We start from the raw sequence: 19,942 nt of genomic DNA on the forward strand, positions 1-19,942 counted from the left end.
GGGGGCAACACTAGAGGACTGTGGTGGGAAATGAGGCTGGGCGAGTTGCTCTCTGGGCAAGTTCTGACTGCATCACAGGTATACCGGGAGGTTGTGCAGGCAGGACTGAATTCCATCCTGAAGACTGCCCTGGCTAAAGTGTTGCAGAATCCCAAAAGTTCTCTGTCCTTCATTCTCTCTCTCTCTCTCTTTTTTTTTTTAAAGATTTATTTATTTATGCATACAAGAGATACAAGAGCTGGGGTACAGGCCAGAGTTGTGGGGGGCGAGGGCGGTCAGAGGATTCACCAGAGACAGAGTGGGGAACAGAACGGGCAGGATGACTGAGATACACTGCTGAGGGGAGCAGCGGGGAGACAGGAGAGGTCTGCCGCACCGTGTGGGTAGCTCCCTGGCCAGGGATTGAACTTGTGCTGCAGAGGCTGCGGTTAGCTTCATAGGTTGTGTCTTAACCCCTTGCTCCATCAGGGAGGCCCATTTCTCCTTCATTCTAGTCACCTGACCAGTCTCTCCTGGGTCTATTAGGGAACTAGACGGGGGCAGACAAGTGGGGAAGGGTTGATGGGCTTTTGGCACTGACAGAAATGGAAGATGGAGAAGATCTGAGAAATATTTGGTCCAAGGTCATGCCCGTCCCTGGGGTCAGTCCACACCTGAGACTGCCCGACGAGGCAGGTAGGGCAGGCAAAAAGGCCCATCCCAAGGTGAGGTGACACAGCTCTGAAGTCTGGATCTGGCCCTGTGGAAGGGATCTCCAGAGATAAGGTAGAATTTCCCAGTCTCAGTTGAGAAAAGGCTTGAGGCCTGGACCTGCCCAAGGTGGGTTCCTGATACCATCGGTGTGTGGGCTCCCAGTCTTCAGAACCTGTCCCTCTCCCATTCCTCCCACCTCCAGAAGGACCATGGGGGGTGGTGGTAGGGCCTCTTGGGCCTGGAGACCTGTGCTAGCGTCACATTTATTTGCTCTGTGACATCGGGCAAATTGTCTTTCGTCTGGCGGCCACTTCTCTGGTAAGGCTGGAAGTTGGAATCATCAGTGACTTAACTTTGGGGGCAGAGCCTTTGAAAGTCTGTGGGACGTATGACCATTATGCCCATAATTTGTGGCAGCTGCGGGGTTCCTGAAGTCCTGGGGTGGGGCAAGACGGGGACTAAGTGGGCGTCAAGTGAAGCCCTGGATGGGGCAGTGAAAGCACCCGTTCCGATGGCCTGCCAGGGACTGGTCTAACACTCCCTCCTAATCCTCGCTGTAATCCTTTAAGGCGAGCAAGCGTGACTTTCCCTACCTGCAGCTCCGGATTTACGGGACTTGCTCCAGCTGGGAGGCGCTACCAAGCCAGGTCCTCCTGAAGCCCTGGACGGTTCCTCCCAGCGCAGTGGGAGACATCGCTGCCCACGTCCTCCCCTGCCCCCCAGCCCCCCCCCACATGGTCTGTGTAAAGAGCCACTGATTTAAAGCTTGAAGTGCTCGCACGAGGCAGGGCTTACCCTGTAAGGTAAGACGGAGGACCTGAGGCTCCGAGAGGCTACGTGGCCTGCAAGGTCACGCAGAAAGCGCGGGGTCCAGCTGAGTTGTGGGGCGTGTGCGGTCACTCCTCAAGGGGCAGTGAGGACTGGCCTTAGCTGGTTGCAACCTTGGAAGACCAGCAGAAAGAAGGGGGAGCTGGGATTAGGGCCCTTGGGCTGGGCCTTGGAGAATGAGGTAAAGGAGGGCGTGTCGCCCGGAACAGTGAGGTTCCCCCTCCCCACCTTCCCTCTGGGCGCAGGGACAGCTCCTCCAGGGAAGGGAGGCCCTCAGCCTCGCGTGCCCCCTCCTGCGTTCACCCGGGCTGCAGCCCCCTCCCTTTCAACCCATCCAGTCAGCTGAACCGCCTCCCCTGAAACGTGGGACCCCACTGCCAGTTCACTTTTCCTGGGGGCCCGGGAGGGGTGCTCATTACCCCCCCCCCAACCCCGAGCTCCTGGACGGCAGAGCGCTCACTGCCCGGCTGCCCCCTTTTGGGGAGGGCAGGTGGGGTTTGGCCAAGGATCAAATCAAGGATGAGGGTGCGCCCCAAGGAAAGGGGTCTCCTGGGAGTTGATCCCCTGGTGCGAGCTGCCTGGAGTCCCCCCCTGTGCCCCTTGGGGGGCCGGGCCGGCGGGTAGGCTGGGGTCAGCGACCTCAGCCTGAGAAAAGCCCCTCGAGTTTGCACCCTCCCCCCTCCGTGCCACCCCGGGCGGGGTCCGTCTCCCGGGAGGCTCTCGGGGCCGGCCGCCTCCTCCCGCCGCGCCGGAACTGCCGAGGGGTGGGGGCGCCGCCCGCGGCTGGGGGTGCCGGGTGCTTCTGATGATGAGCTCCGGGGGCCCCTCCAAAGGACAGGGAGAAAAGGCGCAGTGACTCCCCGGCCCGGGAAGAAGGCCCCTGGCCAGCGCCGCTTGCACCCGGCCCCGCCTCCAGCTCCCCGGCCCGGCCCAGGCCCCGAAACCGGGGGGCGGGGGGGGCGGCGCGGCGCCTTTAAGGGGCGCGGGCGGTGCTGCCCCCTGGCGGCCGCGGCGCGCTCCGCAGGCCGGGGCAGCGGGCGAGGGCCCGGCGCGCGAGGACGAGGCCGCGGGCCCGGCGGCGGGCGGGTCCGTGCTCTCGGGGCGCGTGCTCCGGCCTGGGCGGGCCGCGGGGGCGCCGGGCGTGCGGCTCGGCCCGTCGGCGGCGGGCGGGCGGGCGGGCGGGCGCAGGCCCCCGGCCTCCCCTCGGGGCTGGGCGCTCGCTCGCGGGCCTGGGCGGGGCCTCGGGGCTTGGGGCGGGGCCTCGTGGTGGGGCGGCCTGCTCGGGGCGGGGCCTCTGGCGGGGCCTGGGGCGGGGCGGCCAGGCTCGGGGGGCGGGGCCTTGGAGGGCGGGGCCTCTGGAGGGCGGGGCTTCGGCGGGGCGCCAGGCTCGGGCGGGCGGGGCCTCTGGGGGCGGGGCGGCCTGAGCGGGGCGGGACCTGGGCGGGGCCTGGGCGGGCGGGGCGGGGCCTGGGCGGGGCGGCGGGCCCGCGCTGAGCCCGCCCCGCCCGCCCGCCCCGCCCCCGCCCGCCCCCCAGGACTGCGCGCCCCGAGCGTTCCGCGTCCCCGCGCCGGGAGGAGGTGCCCGCAGCCCGGCGCGCGCCGGCCGCCACACTCGGCCTCTGGGCGATTTCCTGCGGCCGCCGCGCGACGATGCAGACCTTCCTGCGGGGCAAGCGCGTGGGCTACTGGCTGAGCGAGAAGAAGATCAAGAAGCTCAATTTCCAGGCCTTCGCCGAGCTGTGCAGGTGGGCGCCGGGGGGCCGGGGGCGCCGGGGGGCCGGGGCGGGGGGCGCGGGCGGGGGCCGGGCCGGGCGGGCCGGGCGGGCGGGCGGGGGTCCGGCCGCGGCGGGGCGTGGGCGCCCCCGGCCCCGGCCCGCGCCACCTCGGCCCCCCGGCCCGCCGGCCGCCGCCACCTGCTCGCCCGCGCGGGCTCCCCGGGCCCCGCCGACCCCGGAGGGCGCGGCCGTGCGGACGCGGCGCCCCCGCCAGCCCGTGTCCGCGCCGCGATTCCGGGCCGGGGTCGGGGGGGCAGAGCCGGGGTCCCCGCGCACCCCGGGGCCGGTGCAGAGCGGCTGCCGGTCAGCGCGGGCGGGTCGGGCCATCGGGCCCCCCAGCGGGCGCGGCGGGGGCCGCCGGCGTTCAGGGAGATCAGTCAGGACCCCGGGCGGATCCTCAGGTCGCGGCCAGGTGCGCCCGCCCGCCCGCCCGCCGGGGCTGCGCCTCCTCGGGGAGGCTGCTCGCTAGATTCTGCCCCCGCCGCGGGCTGAGAACGCAGCTCCCGAGCTCCTCTCGCAAACTCCGGGGGGCAGCCTTCTGGGGTGCAGACGCCACTTGTGGGCTGCGTTCTGGGAAATGGGCCCTGCTTGCATTTTCACCTCGTCGCTTCCCCAAACATCTTGCAGAACCGAACAGTTGGATTCTGTATCCCCCGGAGCCGGTGGCCAGTCCGGGCCGGCCCGGGGAGCACCCCTGCGCCTGTCCTGCTTGTCCTGCGGCGGCTGCCCCTCTGCCCGGTGCACGCCCCGCCCCGCCCTGCCCTTCTCCCTCCAGCCAGCGGGCGCATCTTGTCTGAAGCAGCTCCTGGTTCTGCATCCCCTGGTTTGGGGTGGAGTGGGCTGCCCCGGCAGGCCGGCTTCCCCAGGAGCAGCCCAGCTTTCCGTAGCCTGCAGGGCACGCCTGGCAGCCCGGGAATGCACAAGGACATCAGGAGGCTCCCGGCCAGAGCTCTGAAAATGGGTCCGAGGACTTTCTGGAAGGTTAGAAAGGGCCCTGGAACCAGCTCTGCAGAAACACACACTTGTGGGGAAGGCCTTTGGCACCGAAGACGTTTGGAGAAGCCTCTTTGACGAGTTCTGGAAGCGCCGCGTAGGCACGGGAGAGCTTCCCCTGCAGTCGCCTGGGACTTGGGAAATCCCAGTTGATACCTTGCACCCTTTTTACTAAGATCTTTCTATTTGTGTCGTCCCGTGTCTGCAGCTAACGCATGAGACTTGTCATCTGCTTGGTATGTTTTGCTTGGTAGTTGGGAGGTTCTGGAAGTACAGTCCCTGCCAGGCCCCATGGCCAGGTCCTCATGCTGGACCCGCAGATTGACTTTGCTCTTGGGGGGTCTCTCCTGCCTTTAAGGGGTCGGGGGTTGAGGGCAAGCTGTGATGTCGTTCGGGGGAAATCAGCGTGGAGCTAATTTTTCTAAAGGGCTTGAAGTCTGGTTGCCTTCTTGGCTTCAGAGATGAAAGAAAGCAGCTGGGCCATTCTAGAACCTCAAGAAGCCCACTTTGTGTTCTCATTAGGGAAGACGCGTGAGCTATTTTGTCCCTTAAGTTTAAGAAGGAAAAGAAAACATGAAGAAGAGTTTTTGTTTTTTCTCTCCTTAAATAGCTTTTCGGCCAGTGCCCCCTGGTGGCTGCGCTGCCAGGCCGGGTGCAGCCAGAGCGGGGCCTACCTTGCTGTCCATGTGTTGGGCCTGCACGCAGGCGCCTCAGGGGTCTCGGGGCCATGTGGATGGACACTGCCAGGTTCCGATTTCACCCTCGGGGGGCACAGTGCCCGTGTTTTGACGGGGCATGAATTGTCTGTGAATTCCCTAATGAAAAAGTCCCGAGATGGCTGACAATGTTTGGGGCGGTGTCAGCGCCGCACAGCCTGACCCGAATGGATCGGGATGAGTTGAGCGTCAGGCTTTGTGAAGTTCCGACGGCAGGACGGGATGTCGGCCGCCTCTCATCCAGCCCCTCTGTTTCACAGATGGGGAAGCCTGTGCAGTGGGGACTTGTTCTGTACTTGGTCTCCTTTTCTTTAGCTTCTTGGCCTGGTGGCCTTGGGACCCACCCAGGCAGTAAAGTGGCCCCCCTGTTACCTTCCTTGGGGTCCAGCTGCTGCCATTTTGTCCCGGAGACACCTTTCCTTGCAAGCCTGAGCTCTTAGCACGGGTGATGCCTTGTCTTTGAGGGGGTGTCATCCCACGTTGGTGGCGTCCGTAGGCGGTTGGAGCCAGGTCCTGCCTGGGGACCTTGTGGACAGAGGGACCACCTCTGCAGCCCCCGGTGCACCTCGAGGGCCGGGCCCTGGGGCTGGTCCACAGACGGCTTAGACTCGGCTTGTGTGAGTGGTGCTGTCTGTCTTGCCCGTCTCCTCTGTCTTCGCCTTCCCAGGGGGCCGTGGCTCTGCTTGAGACTCCCCTCCCTCCACCTTCCTTCCTGGTCCCCTGAAGCTGAGCGGCCTCGAGCGCCCACACCACTTCTTGTGACTTCCCAGATGCCCAGAAGGGGCTTCAGAGGGGGAGCAAAGAAATAATCTGTTGCTGGACATGGTGGGTGCCTTTTTTATTGTTTACTTTGTTAGTTCTGCTTGGCGCTCTGCTTGCAAATGCTGGCTGACCCTTTGTCTGAATTTCTCGGTCTCTCCTCCTGTTCCTTCTGTCCTCCCCTCTCTTTCCTGCAGCTGAACCTGCATGGCAGGAGGTGGGGAAAAGGCACGTGACTTCAGAAAGCATTTTGGTACAAAATATGCATGAACCTCTGACCAACTTTACTGTAATGTTGACTGATTTTTTTTTAAAGATTTATTTATTTGTACAAGAACTGGGGTACAGGCCAGATGCGCCACGGGAGGGTGAGAGGATTCACCAGAGACAGAGCAGGGAACAGAACAGGCAGACTGATGAAATGCGCTGCTGAGGGGAGCAGCGGGTGCGACAGGAGAGGTCTGCCGCGCCGTGTGGGAACCTCCCCAGCCAGCAGGGATGGAACTGGCGCTGCAGAGGCTGTGGACAGCTTCCCAGCGCGGTGCTCAACCACCTGCGCCACCAGGGGAGGCCCTGTTGACTGATTTTTTAATGCAGTCCTTCTTGGTACCTCACTCAGGCCTCCCAGCAGCCCTGACATGGAGGATGCGGAAACTGAGGCTTGGGAGGGACTGTCACAGCCACTTGGAGGGCTTCCCTGTGCTCAGTCCTGAGGCCTCTCTACCTGAGGACTGGACTTCCTTGTTCAGGTGTCCTTCCCTTGCCCAGGTTAGGCCAGGCCTTCCTGGAGGCTCCAGAAGCCGCCGAAGCCTGTGAGGTTCTTGTCCTTGAGAAACTTGGCTGCCAGCTGGGCCGACCAGGCCTGCAGGAAACTGTTTATGGAGCAATCAGATCATGTTGTCATCGCAGACTTTCCCGCTGGGACCCTTTGTACAGTTGCCTCAGAAGGAACTAGGCCTGGAGTCCGCAGAGCCTCCCAGGGACGGCGCCTTCAGGAGCCTCACCTTGGGGTCAGGCAGTGAGTTGGGGGGTTGGGCAGAGCTCCTGTTTAACAGTCACCTGGTCTGGGGGTGTGCGCCAGGAGAGGGTAGAGCGCGGCTGGGCTGCCCACTCCCCTCAGGGCCTACGACCTTCCGTCTTCTCGACCGTCCCTTTCTGGGGGATGACTTTGGCATTCTGGGTTGGAATTCTTTTGGGAGATTCTTAGGAGGGAGGAAGGAGGATATTTCGTAGATTAAGTGATGCTGGTCTGTGAGTAGATTTTGTTTGTTTGTTTGTTTGTCTTAATGTCGGGATTTAGCACCATTTGGGGGTATGGGGGTGGGAAGGAGGAGACTGACTTAGGTTTCCTTTGCAGCAGAGCCCCGGGACTCTCCATAACTCAGCCTTGCAAATAAACACTTCCCAGCGGCCTCTGAGGGAGCGACTGGGCTTCATGTGTGAGCAGGCAGCCATCTAGACTCTGCTGGCTGTTGATGCTGCTTAGGCTGCAGGCCTGCCTGCACGGCTGATACCCTTGAGCCCCTGGGCACTGACCTGAACCCTTCTGGGCCTCGGTTTTCTCACCTGTTGAGTGAGGGTAGTAGAGGTGCTTGGCTCAGAGCTGTGGGCAGTCAGTAGCTGACATGAGCTTAGGATAGTGGCCGAAGGCCTGGCTGCTGGGCTTGCTGCCCATGGGCACCTCTCTCTATTTTGGGATCTTTGGCATATGTGGGTGTGGTGTTCTTGGTTTGGGCAGTTTGCAAGGGACCCCAGATTCCATGATGGATGCTCACTGATCACCTGCTGGGCTGTGGGGTGCGGGGGGTGCTGGTGGGTGTAACTGCCTGGCCTACTGCCCAGCATGTATGTTCAGAGTCCATCCAAACCCTGAGTCCTTGGAGAAACCTGAGAAAATTGACCTAAGATATTACTTTGATTTTTGTCAAGTTTGGAGCTCCGAGAAGAGCCTGTGCTGGGTTTCCTGAAAATGCCAGGCGCCTCCCTCAGCAACCATACTGCTATTCTTAGCTCACCCGTATTGTTTTCTTTATCTTTTCGGATACTTAATACATGTACTTGCTAAAATAAATTCAGAGGACTCAAAGTACACAGTGAGAAGTTGATCAGTTTCCTCCTTGTCCCCAAGTTCTGGCCATTCAGGGACGACTGTGGTGAGCAGTCTGTGTCGATGGGTGTTTTGTGCATAGGAGGACACGTGTGTGCCACACATACCCTGCTGCCCTTGGCTCATCTCATGGAGCCATGGCTGGTTTGTTTGAAGACAGACCTGTGTCATTTGCCTTGGTTTTTATTTATTTTTATTTTTTTATTATTTTTTAAAGATTTATTTATTTTTACACAAGAGCTGGGGTACAGGCCAGAGGCACGGGAGGGTGAGAGGATTCACCAGAGACAAGAGCGGGGAGCAGAACAGGCAGACTGACGAAATACACTGCTGAGGGGAGCAGCGGGTGCGACAGGAGAGGTCTGCTGCGCCACGTGGGTTGCTCCCTGGCCGGCTGGGAATTGAACCTGCGCTGCAGAGGCTGCAGACAGCTCCACAGCACTGCACTCAACCCACTGTGCTGCTGGGGAGGCCTGCCTTGTTTTTTAAATGGCTTTGTGGTCCAGGTCTTAAAGCAACTGGACCGTGTTTCTTGCCCCGTGGGTGACTTCTGCAGGTGTGCCCGGGGGTGGGGGTGGCAGCAAGTGCCCTGCTCCGTTGCCTGGGTGCTCACTGCTGCCTGAAGCAGTGCTGGGTCAAAGGGCACAGACACCTTACTTTTTCATGGGTGGTCTGCCCACGCGAGCTGCTCACGAAGACATTGCTGCTCGAGATGCCAGTGGATGTGACCGAGGGCCTGAGGCCCACGCCTGCCCTGCACAGCACCCACCTGAGTGGTTTTGATCTTGGCTACACAAGTGGGCAAAACATGGAACTTGTGCATTCTGACTCACATTTCTCCTGTGACTGTGAGGTCATGTTCACGCAGGGGGTGGCTGACGGTGCGGGAGGCAGGTGCCGATGGAGCCGGGTGCTCCCATTCCTAACTACTGGGCCATCCTGCCTCCTTGGTTTTCTCCCGTGCAGTGCCGTGGGTCTAGGACACGCAGCAGAGGCCCAGGGAAGGGCCTCCGCAGTGTAGTTTCTGGGCAGTTGGGTGTAAACAGGGTTTCTGTTCCCACTTGTAGTTTGGGTTTTTGAGGGAGTGCTCTGCTGCCTTCTTTTTCAGAAAGTGAGATTCATACCCAAAAGCACATCATTCAGGAGCTGTGCACCTGGCCAAGCCCAGTCCCATTAAACCTTCCTGCATGAGTTGGGGTCACCCAGCTTTTCCCCTTCTCTGGCCCCTCGAAAGTCATCCTGGGTGTATGTGGCCTTGCTTTGGGGTGATTGGGGACACCCAGAGGGAAACCCAGGCTGGGCTGGGTGGCATGGCTTTATCAGGGTCTCACAGTGGGGATGTGGCAGGGGATACACCTGCTCTGAGACCGAGGCCCTCTCCCCACTGCCTGTTGAGGCCTCCTTTCGACTAGTCCTTCCTCCCGAGTGGCGCTGTGAGGGGTGCCTGCGAGCAGCTAGCCTTTCCTGCTGGGCTGTTTGAATTGTGCCTGGTGCTTTTTCTTTGAATTGTGCCTGGTGCCTCCTCCAAGCTGGCTCAGAAAGCAGCTGCCCTGGGCCTCCCTGGTGGTGCAGATGGTTGAGTGCAGTGCTGTGAAGCTGTCCGCAGCCTCTGCAGTGCTGGTTCCATCCCCGCCAGCCGCGGAGATGCCCACATTGCGAGGCAGACCTCTCCTGTCTCGCCTGCTGCTCCCCTCAGCAGTGGATTTCATCAGTCTGCCTGTTCTGTTCCCTGCTCTGTCTCTGGTGAATCCTCTCACCCTCCCGCACATCTGGCCTGTACCCCGGTTCTTATATAAATAAATAAATCTTAAAAAAAAAAAGAAAGCAGCTGCCCTGTGGCCTGTACCTCCCCAGCTGGGCCTCATGGGCTGGTTTCTGTAGGCCCGTCACGGTGCCAGGCTGAGGACAGTGACAGCTTCAGGATCCACCCCCAGCCACCTGCTTCTGGGGCTCAGGTGTGGATCTGTTACTGACTCTGGACATTTGAGACTCACTCCCACGATGGACCCCAGATCCTATCCCTCCCCTATGACCTCCCCCATCCCCATGGGTGCTGGGTGCCCTCCCTGGGTGACCAGAGACTGTTGCTCCCTGTTAACTGAGCCTGCAAGCGGTGCCACTGCACTAGCAGCTGCCTTGGAGGGAGACCAGGACCAGGGTGCGGCACGTCCATTCAGAGGCACCTTCCCGGAGATGTTCTCACTCAGGCCCCGAGGACCCCAGCCGCTGGGCCGTTCCTTCTCTGGACTTGCTCAGGGTCTGCTAAGCTGGTTCCACAAAGGTAGTGACTTTGGCAGCCGTGTTCACCACGGAAGCCCCAGGGCCTGCGCGGTGAGACCCTGCACACCAGCATTGTGGCCGGAGGTCCCGGCGGGCGCGCTGTGAACCTAGGTGTGTCGTCAGTTCGTGTGATTACTCTACGATGTCGCATGATGGAGTCACTTAAGGACAGATTTCTCAGGACATGCCCCTTTTGTTAAGGGTGACTGTGGGAGCACCACTGCACATAGTCGGAGCTCAAGGAGTGCCTGTTAGTGGATGAGCAAACTGGCAGGTTTTGGGAGCCTTTTTCTGCATCCCTGGGGCTCAGATGTGACACTAGTGCTCTGGGCAGGTAGCGAACCCCAGGGGTTGGGGGAGATGGGGAGGGCAGGGGGTGGGGGCCCGGGCCAGGGAGGAGCTCATGGGCTTCATTACTTCATCCTTTTCTGTAGTTAGCAAGTCTTGCGCGTCCGGCACTGTGCTGGCCCCGTGCTGGGTGTTGGTCCCCACCCTCGTGCCTCTGGATACAGGTAGGGAGGTGAAGGTAAACCAGCTCACAGGTGCATTTAGATGCTGCGAACACGCAGTTAGAGCCAGAAGAGAGCCATGGGGGGCGGGGGCTGCAATCCCATTTAGCCCCTGTGGTCAGGGAAGGCCTCCCTGAGGAGGCGACATTTATTTATTTAAATTTTCTTTATTTTTGCTTGGGGACAGTGTACCTTATTGATGGTGCATTACAAAGCAGTGCCCCCCAAGCCCCGCCCCTTCTGGAAGGCTCTGGGAGGGAACTGTGATGGGTCAGAAGTTCTCGGTGTGTCCAGAGAGTTGGGGAAGGAGGCCCTAGCTGCTGAGGGCCTCTCTGCTTCCTGTGCCGTCACGGGGCTGGTGGCCCAGGAGCAATTCCTACTCCTTGGAGGCCTTGTGGACCATGAGGTGGCTGTAGCTGAATTCATTGTCCAGCCAGGAAATGAGATAGACAGAGTGGTCAGTGAGGGCAGTGCCAGCCCAGCTGCGAAGGTGGGGGAGTGGGCGTCACTGCTAAATCGCAGGAGATAGTCTGGTCCTCAGTGCAGCCCAGGATGCCCTTGAGGGCCCTGTGACTCCTGTTTCACCACCTTCTGCATGGCATCATATTTGGCAGCTTTCTCCAGGCGGCAAGTCAGATCCACAACCGACACGTGGGGCTGGGGACGCAGAAGGCCTGCCAGCCAGCTTCCCGTCAGCAGAGGGACGATCTTGCATGTAGCCTTGGGGGCGCCAGTGGAATCAGGGATGACGTTCTGGGCGGCCCCTTGACCATCACACCACAGCTGCCCAGACGGACTGTCTACGGTCTTCTGGAGGGCAGTGATGGTGTGGACCATGGTCTCTCACGATCCCTCCGTGATGCCAAAGTTGCATGGATGATCTTGGCCAGGGAGGCCAAGCAGTTGGTGCAGGAGATGTTGCTGACAGTCTTGAGGGAGCTGTCACACTTCTCAGGGTTCACGCCTATCACAAACATGGGGGTGTCGGCAGGAGGGGCCGAGATGATGACCTTTGTGGCCCTACCCTCAGGGAAGCCTGGCCTTCTCCAGGGTAGTGAAGGTGCCGCTGGGTCCACAGCACAATGGCAGCAGTGTGGCCCACGCGACGCTGGTGAGCTTGGAGGGGGGCTGTCTGTTGATGACAGGCTTCCGGTTCTCCACATTGACTATGCCATTGACCTTGCCTGGGTGGGGTCACTGGAACATGAAGACCACACAGTTGAGGCTCATGAAGGGGTCATTGATGGCAACAGGATGGCTTTGCCAAAGTTAAAGGCAGTCCTGGTGGCCAGGCGCCCAATTTGGCAAAGTCCATTTACTTCTACCTTCACCGAGGTGTCTGAGGCCACTCTGGCCCTGCACGAGGAGAGGCGGCTGCTGGTCAGACCAGGAGGAGCAGAGAGCCAGGAGGTGATGTTTAAGGAGACTGGGGCCAGGAGCCGGCTCCTTGAGAAGCTGAAAGACCCCTAGGGCAGGCGGTATCTGCTGCCCAGAGGCCACATGCCCTGTTCTGCCAGTCGCAGCCCTGAGTTCCTATGGTCCAACAGCAGCCGTCTGGACAAGGACCGGCACTGTGGGCAGAGCTGCAGGCCAGTATCCGCTTCAGACAGGCGGCTGCAGGAGGCAGCAGGGTGTGCACCCTGACTGTGTGATGGAAGGCCAGGTGGGTGGCCTTGGGGCCTTCCTGCCACCTGAGGCTGCCCCCTGTGTTCGGGGGCCCGGTCAGGACCACTAGTGCCAGCCTGGGGGCCAGGGCTGGTGAGGGGGGTGGGCTCCAGGGGTCCTGGTGGACCCCAGGCCAGCTGACCTTCTAAAGGCGCGGGGAGTCCTCTGGTGCCATGGGGACGGAGGCCACACCCGAGGCTTGTTCTCAGTCCTTTCCTTTCTTCCAGGCCAGTGTTTGCCAAACTTGCCCAACAAAAGAAGCACCTGGGGCAAGAATGGAAGCACAAATCCAGGGTCCACCCCTGCCCTGTAAAATGCTCCAGGGAAAGGATCTAGACCTTTCCTTTTTATTTTAAGATTTATTTTTATTTATTTATGCATACAAGAACTGGGGTGTAGGCCAGAGGTGCAGGGGGTGAGAGCACTCACCAGGGACAGAGTGGGGAGCAGATCTGCAGGAAGATTGCCTGAAATACACTGCTGAGGGGAGCAGCAGAGAGACAGGAGAGGTCTGCTGTGCCATGTGGCTCAGCTCTCTGGCCGGGGATCGAACTTGTGCCGCGGTGGCTGGTGATAGCTTGATAGAGCTGAGACTTTAACCCCTGCGCCACCAGGTAGGCCTAGACCTCTTCTTTTAACAAGTGCTCCAGTGATCCTCCTGGGCAGCCACGACTCATTCTCTAGAGTGTTGCCAGGCCTTACCCTGAGCAGCCAGGCAAGGGTGAACACCGAGGGGCCTTGTTACCATGAGGCTTCATGGGGACAGGAATGCTCCAAGAAGGAAGCTGGACGTGAAGCTTCCCGGGCTGTTCCTGTCCGGAGCATACCCTGGGAAACTCCTCGCCATCCCCATCTCACAGGGAAGGAGGGGGGAAGGAAGGGGCACCCCTCTGCTTGCCCATTTCTGCCTGCAGGTTGCTACCCTACCCTTTGTGAAATCCTTTCTCCCCTTTTAAAAATGTCTTGCCTCTGGCTGTTGGTGTGAACTGGAATGGACTTCAGGATGGCTCCCGGGGCTGGATAGGTGCTGGTTTTTGCACAGGAGACTTTCCTGGGGCTTGGCCTGGCCAAGTATGACCGGATGGTTGGGCCAGGGCTGGGAGCAGGGGTGCAACACATCTGTGACTCCGGGAGCCTCAGCTGTGAAAACTGGCCTTGGGGCTTGTCTCTGTGGCCTTCCGTGCTTTACAAGGGCTGATGGAGCCCCCTTTGGCTCCCTCCTAAGTCTGGGCTCACCCCAACTCTCAGAGCATCGTGAGAACCTCCCACAGGCCAGGTGCTTGTAGGAAGGAAATGCGTCCTCCAGGGCAGGCGGTGTGCCCACTTGCAGGGGAGAGAGACGAGCTGACTTGCTGGTCACAGTTGTGAGGAGCAGAGCTGGGATTCCCGCTGGGGGCTCCTTGCCTCCTGAAACCTGTCCCCCCCCCCCCCACCAGCTTGCTCACAAGGTTGCTCACCATCTTGAACAGAGCATCCGAGCATTCTGGGCTGCTATGTGCTTTCACGAGAACATTGAGACCTTCTCTTCTGAGCCTCCTCTGTATGCGGTTGTGGGGCCCAGAGGCTTGAGGTTGTGGGGGCATGAGATGCAGCGAACTCAAGACTTGCCTGGCTGGCTGTGGCTGACCAGCAGGCCATTCTGCCCCAGCCCTGCTCCTCCACCTGGAGAAAGGGTGCAGCACACCCAGCTCTGGCTAGTGGGCAGGGCAGCTGCTTAATCGTGATGGCCTTTCCCCACCTATGCCACCTCCCATGCCCTCATGCCCGACCAGGCGGAGTCTGGGGCCTGACACTTCTCTGGAGGGGACCCCCAGCCTGGGGCAGACAGGTAACCTAGCTGCCTCTTCCCATTCTCTTCTGGTGGGGGGCCTCCAGCATCAGGGGCCAGGATGTGTCCCCTGAGTCCCACTCACTGCCTCCCAGGAAGCCCTGGGTTCCCAGCAGGTGCAGAGGGTGCAGGGGTGCAGAGGGTGCCTTGTGGAGTTTCACTTTCATATCTGTCTCTATCTTGATTACATCCCATAGTCAGGGCTGGGGTGTGGAGTCCCAGCCCCGGTTCCTGGGCCTCCTCACCCCTGGAATGAGCTGGGGTAGGTCTAAGCATCTTCTTTTTAATTCGCACCCCATGCATTCCTTCGGATAGTCACAAGACTAGTTTTTATCGCGTGCTTGTTGCCCTCCGGCACCCCCAAACTGGGGTCCTTTCCACAGAGGGCATCGCAGCCCCCTCTGGCCTGGGACTGCCCCCCAGCCTGGCTGCACATGGTTGGCCACCAGGGGGTCTTCCTGCAGTGCTGAGGGTTGGGGCCCGGGAGGGAGGGTGGTAGAGGGGGTGTAGGTTGTGTGGCTCTTGTGTTCTCCCAGGTAGACTTTGGGGGGCTCTTGGAGAGGAGAGGAGGGGATGTGCTGGTGATGTGGGGGTGTTCGGGAGTGTCCTCACCCTGGTCCTGGGGGGGATGGCCCCCGCCCCCTCAGGGTGCCAGGCTCGTGGGTTTCCTTGTGAGAAATGCCCACTGGGGGCCGTTGGTGGCTCTCTGGATGGACTAGGCCCTTCGCAGCCCACTGGCCTCCTGGGTGGGGAATGCAGGTCCGAAGGGAGGGGCACAGTGAGCCTGAGGCGGTGAAGCCAGGAGGCGGGCCAGCTCGGGTTTGAACCTGGCCTTGCCGACATGAAAGCTTGTTTTCTTTAAAATTTTATTATTCTCTGAGTCCTAACATTTATTATGCGATCCTTGAAAAGCAATTCTGGCCTTCCCGCCAGAGGCCCGTCCAGCCTCCCTTTTCCAGGTCTGGGCAGGGGCCTCGGCTCCCACTTCCTGAAACAGAGTGTTCCCCATGCCCCCCCCACCCGCCACCCCCATCCCCGGTTGACCCGGTCACGGCCTCACTGCAGCCTGTGCCTGCCCAACTTTGGGTGCTCAGTTCCCTCGATACTCCGGGGAGGAAGGTCTAGGCCCGGAGCCTCTGGACCACAGGGAGGCCTGTGTCTAAATGGCGAGGCTGTGAGGAACTCGTGCATCCCTGGGGGGAGCTGATGGTAGCTGTCCTGGTGAGGAGGGTCACAGGGCTCCCCCCAGCATGACACCCACCTACGCTTGGGGTACAGTCCCCGCATGGCGTTACCTCAATTTAGCCAGAAATTACAGTCCTCCAGCTAGGCAGCTCAGTCCATATTTGGAAGCCGAGCTCGAGGGCAGTGACCTCCCAGGGCTCCCAGCCGGGGCCCTGGGACAGTCCCTGGGGCTGGGCCTGGACAGTCCCTGTGGCTCCGCATCTGCCACCTTTACCTCAGAGAGTGTTTTCCTTTTCCAGTGAAAACTGAACGAGCAAGGCTGGCTTTCCTTTGAGCGCTTCTTGCTGAGCCGTCCTCAGTGCCCTGGTTGACTTTTTTTTTTCCCTTTTCTTGGCCCCACCCAGTACCAGCCACCTCTGACCTTCTGGGGGAGGCTGAGCTTGGCCTCCGGGTCTGTGAGTGGGTCTGTCCAGACAGCCCCTCGGTCCCAGGTTCTGCCATGCCCTGCTCCGCGCTCTCCTCCCTGGGAACAATGCTCTGAGCCGATGTGGAGGACTCTGCACGGCCTCCCGCTGTTTAAACTGCCATTCATGTCCCTTCTTGGGGGTCACCTTGGAGCTTTACCTCTGAAATCGGTGGCCTAGAGGGTTTTGGAAGCTGCTCAAAAGACCCTTACAGCCTGGGAAGCTTTGGGGAATATTTTCACTGGGGCAGGCTCTTGGATGCCAAAGAGCTTCGAGGTCAGGTGCAGGATGTTGGAGGTGGTGGTGCAGCTTCTGGCTGTGTGACTCCAGTCAGGTGACTCGACTTCTCTGAGCCTTTAATGGGCCTGAACACAGGAATGTCACAGGGCAGGTTGAGGGCCAAGGCAGCTGCGTCCCTACCACAGAGGCCTGACTGCTTGGGATTCCCCCACTCCTGTCCCCGTGCATTTTTTGTTTCCACCCTCCCCTCGGCCTTGCGGGGAATGCTGAGGAGTCCAACTCTTTGGATTTGGGATTCTCCCCTGGACAGAGTGGGGTGGCGGGTGGCGCCCCAGAGGCAGCCTGGCTGTCCGGAGCATGCGTGGGTGGCTCTGTCAGTGCCTCTGTATCCGCAACAGGTTGGGACTCCCCTAAAAGCAAAACGGCGGGCTGGGCCGTGCACCTGTATGTCTGTCCCCATTGCAGGGGGGCTGACAGGGCAGTCGTGACCTCTGAGCTGAAAATCAGCTGCGCTCGGTCGTAAGGGGCTCCTGCAGGTCCTGTGTCCACGGAGGGGCCTGGCTGCAGTGCTGGGTGGCTGCAGGGCCGGGCGGTGTCCTCGGGACCGGCCCCCCCGTGGTGTCATCCTCAGGCGCCATGTCCCTTCAGAGCCAGGCACACATGCACACACACCCTCCTTTTCTCACGCTGCCTCGTGGGTCTGTTACCCGTGTCTCCACTTGGCGCTTCCTCATTAAATCAAGTGTAGAGCTGATCCTGTACCGACACCGGCGTTGAACTGTCAGCGCCCTGGAAGTAACGGGTGAGCGTAGCACCCCTTTCTGTTCTAGTACAAACTCAGCTGTGACTCCTCGTGTCTCTGGGGGTTCCCGGCCTGCTCCAGGGCCGCGGTTCCATCTCCTTGTCTGAGTCAGCTCGGGCCACCCCAGCAATACCGTCGACGGAGCGGCTTACGCACAGGCTTCCCCTCACGGCTCTGGAGGCCGAATCCGGTGCCCGGGAGGCCTCGCGTCCTGCTTCGCGGGTAGCTGCCTTCTCCCTGCGTCCTCAGGCGGCGGGCAGTGAGCCCTGAGTCACCTTCATGTGAGGGCACGGAACCTGTGATGAGGGCCCTGCCCTGATGGCCGCCCCCAACTGTAATTACCTCCCAAAGGCACCACCTCCGAGGTCACCACATTTTGGGGGGAGGGTGTCAACATGAGTTTTGGGGGATACCAGCATTCAGTCCATAATCTCCTTCCTGGCAGGGGCTGTGCAGCTTGGGCTGCCGTCCATCTCTGTCCCTGCCCCCATGTGTCCCTTCGTCCATCTGCTCTTCCCTGCTCCCCCCACCCCCCAGCCCCAGCCCAGGGCCTGCCTGACCTCAGCAGGTGAGGGGAGGCCTTTCCTTACCTGTAAAATGGAGGACTCAGCATGCATGCACCCCGGGGCAGCTTGGGGGACAGGAGGAAATGAAGGCTGAAGTGATAGAGGTGGTTTCTAGTACACAGCCGGGGATTTGATAACAAGTTACCCTCTTCCCCAAATCGGTTCTTCTTCTGCCTGAAGGTACATTTTGGAGAACTAGGTGTCATCTCTGAACTTGAAACTTGTGAAAAGAAGGGGCCACTGCTACGCTCCCTTAACCGGGGGAGGACAGTAGGTACCCCACTCCCCAGACCCAGCTTCCACCAGCTGGGGTGGGCGTCTGGGGCCTGCTGAGGCCATGATTGTCCTCTCCGCAGCCCAGCTGCTCCTGTGGCTTCTAACAGAGTCTCCCCCACCTTCCCAACCCACCCCCTTAGGGAAGCGCCCCCCACCAGCCAACCCCTCACTTATGCTGGCCTTAGGCTGAAGGAAATGAAGCCCTGTCACCTTTTCCCTGACATTTTTATCCTTTGTAAGGACAATTTAACATCATGAAAGCAAGACTTGAAGAGACAGATCACCCCCCCCACCCCATCTCTTCCCCTTTTTTGTCCTGTTGCAGAGTTGAAGTCATTGTAGGGGGAGGTTCTGATTTTTGCTTCTGGCATGGGGCATCATAGTATAAACAAATTCTACCTTTTTTACACAACCTTTGGAATAATCTTTATAAAATATAAATTTTGTGAGCTGCTTCTATGGAAGTTCCATATACAAAAAAGAGTAATAACCCCCCCCCCAAACCTCCATGGTAACAATGATTAACTTATGCCCAGTTATGTTTTATTTATTACCCCTTATTATTTCGAAGCAAATCCAAGACATAATTTGATATGTAGATAATTTAGTATGGACTTTAATAATCCCCGTGCCTGAAGAGAGAGCCCATCAGAGAAACCCTTTTACTTTCATCTCTTCGTGAGCCTGCCTGCACCGCTGGCTTGCAGCCTCACCCCGGGTCTCTGTTCTTCCCACGCCTCTTCCCTGTCGCCGTGCCCTTCCTCCCGGGCTGGCTGCAGGTGGGGGGCGGCGGTGGCTGCTCTTGCACAGCTGTATTGGGTGTCTCTGCTGTGACATAGCGAGCTGAAGTCTTAGTTCTGTTTCAATTACTTCCAGTTTTCCTGCTGCTGTAGCTAATGCTGTGCTGGACATCTTCTCTCCCTTCCTGACTCCTCCACGTGTGGGAGTTTTACCTGTTGTGGTTGAGTAACAGATCATCCCAAACATCGTGGCTTTCAGCAATAGCATTTGTGGAGCTCACGTCCTATGGGGCAGCAGTTCAGGCCTGGCTCTGTGCATCTGGCCAGCTGCAGGTCACTCGCGGGCAGTGCTCCAGGGGCTCGGCCTCTGGTTGACCCGGGTGCTGGGGTGGCCAGCCCCTTTGTCTCACCCCCAGTGGGCGGCCTGGGTGTGTTCTCGTCCAGGAGGGTGGGCCCAAGGACAGCAGGGCTGCTCCAGGCCTCTGGAGGGCTGATGGTGCCTCCAGTCTGCTGGCCGAAAGCAAGACTCAAGGCCAGCCCAGCTCCACGGGGTGAGACAGTGAACTTGCTCCCCTTTCCTTTTCAGCACATAAATGGAACTGACAAAAGGAAATACAGAGGTTTTCACAGAAATCACCTGCGCCTGCAGGACAGTGTTTCTTAGCCTTTCTTGGGGATCTTTGAGGTTTGATGAGAACAGCCCTATTTGTAGAGGAATCCACATTAGAATATGTGGCAGCATAGAAAGAATGCTCCAGATTCTCTGAAATAAAAGTAGTGTGGGTCCCAGATGAAGTTTCCTGGATTCCTACAGGTGGCTTAGGTTTTCAGGAGTCATTTACAACCATTTTTTAGAACATGGTTTCTACAAGACAACCCACTAAAGAAGAATTCCCTGGGGCCTCCGTGGTGGCACAAGGGGTTAAGACACAGCACTATGAAGCAATCCGCAGCCACTGCAGCACCAGTTCAATCCCCGGCCAGGGAGCAACCCACATGGCAAAGCAGACCCTCCTGTCTCACCCGCTGCTCCCCTCAGCAGTGGATTTCAGTCAATCTGCCTGTTCTGCTTCCCACTCTGTCTCTGGTGAATCCTCTCACCCCCCACACCTCTGGCCTGTACCCCAGTTCTTGTATGCGTAAGTAAATAAAATCTTTAAAAAAAAAAAAGAATTCCCTCATCAAATAAATTTGGGGATCAGTGTCTAATCTACCCAGAGATAGTGACCCCTAGAAAGTGTAAGAAAATTACCCATAAAGAGACCTTTCTACCTGACTTTGTGTCCTGCACTTGACACTTCAGCACCTCAGAGAAGACGCCTTGTCTGATGGTGGCAGACACAACTTGGTCCAAACCCAAGTGCTGCCGTTTGCCAGCTCTGTGACCGTTGGCAGAGAACCCTTGGCACCTGGGTTTTCTCCTCTGTGAAACTGGGGCCATGGTTCTAATGCCACAGTGGAGCCTTGTGCAGCAAACCTCACTGCTTGATTGGTGACAAAGGCACGGTGCTGGGTG

The 19,942-nt window shown here is 59.4% G+C and overlaps 1 protein-coding gene across 2 annotated transcripts in view; it reads left to right on the forward strand.

The window, feature by feature from the left end:
• The first annotated feature begins 3,062 nt into the window (after positions 1-3,062).
• ITPK1 (inositol-tetrakisphosphate 1-kinase) overlaps positions 3,063-19,942 on the forward strand; it is a 128,780-nt gene continuing 111,900 nt past the window's right edge. The window contains exon 1 of one of the 2 annotated variants that reach the window (XM_037504015.2): positions 3,063-3,266. In XM_037504015.2, coding sequence (XP_037359912.2) covers positions 3,172-3,266 — 95 coding nt within the window. In that variant the 5' untranslated portion in view covers positions 3,063-3,171. The remainder of the gene's footprint in view (positions 3,267-19,942) is intronic. The other variant, XM_054692802.1, reaches the window with a different exon arrangement.

Source organism: Talpa occidentalis, unplaced genomic scaffold (genome assembly GCF_014898055.3).
Source record: "Talpa occidentalis isolate TD23 unplaced genomic scaffold, MPIMG_talOcc4v2.1 talOcc4.11, whole genome shotgun sequence".
NCBI classification, from domain to species: domain Eukaryota; kingdom Metazoa; phylum Chordata; class Mammalia; order Eulipotyphla; family Talpidae; genus Talpa; species Talpa occidentalis.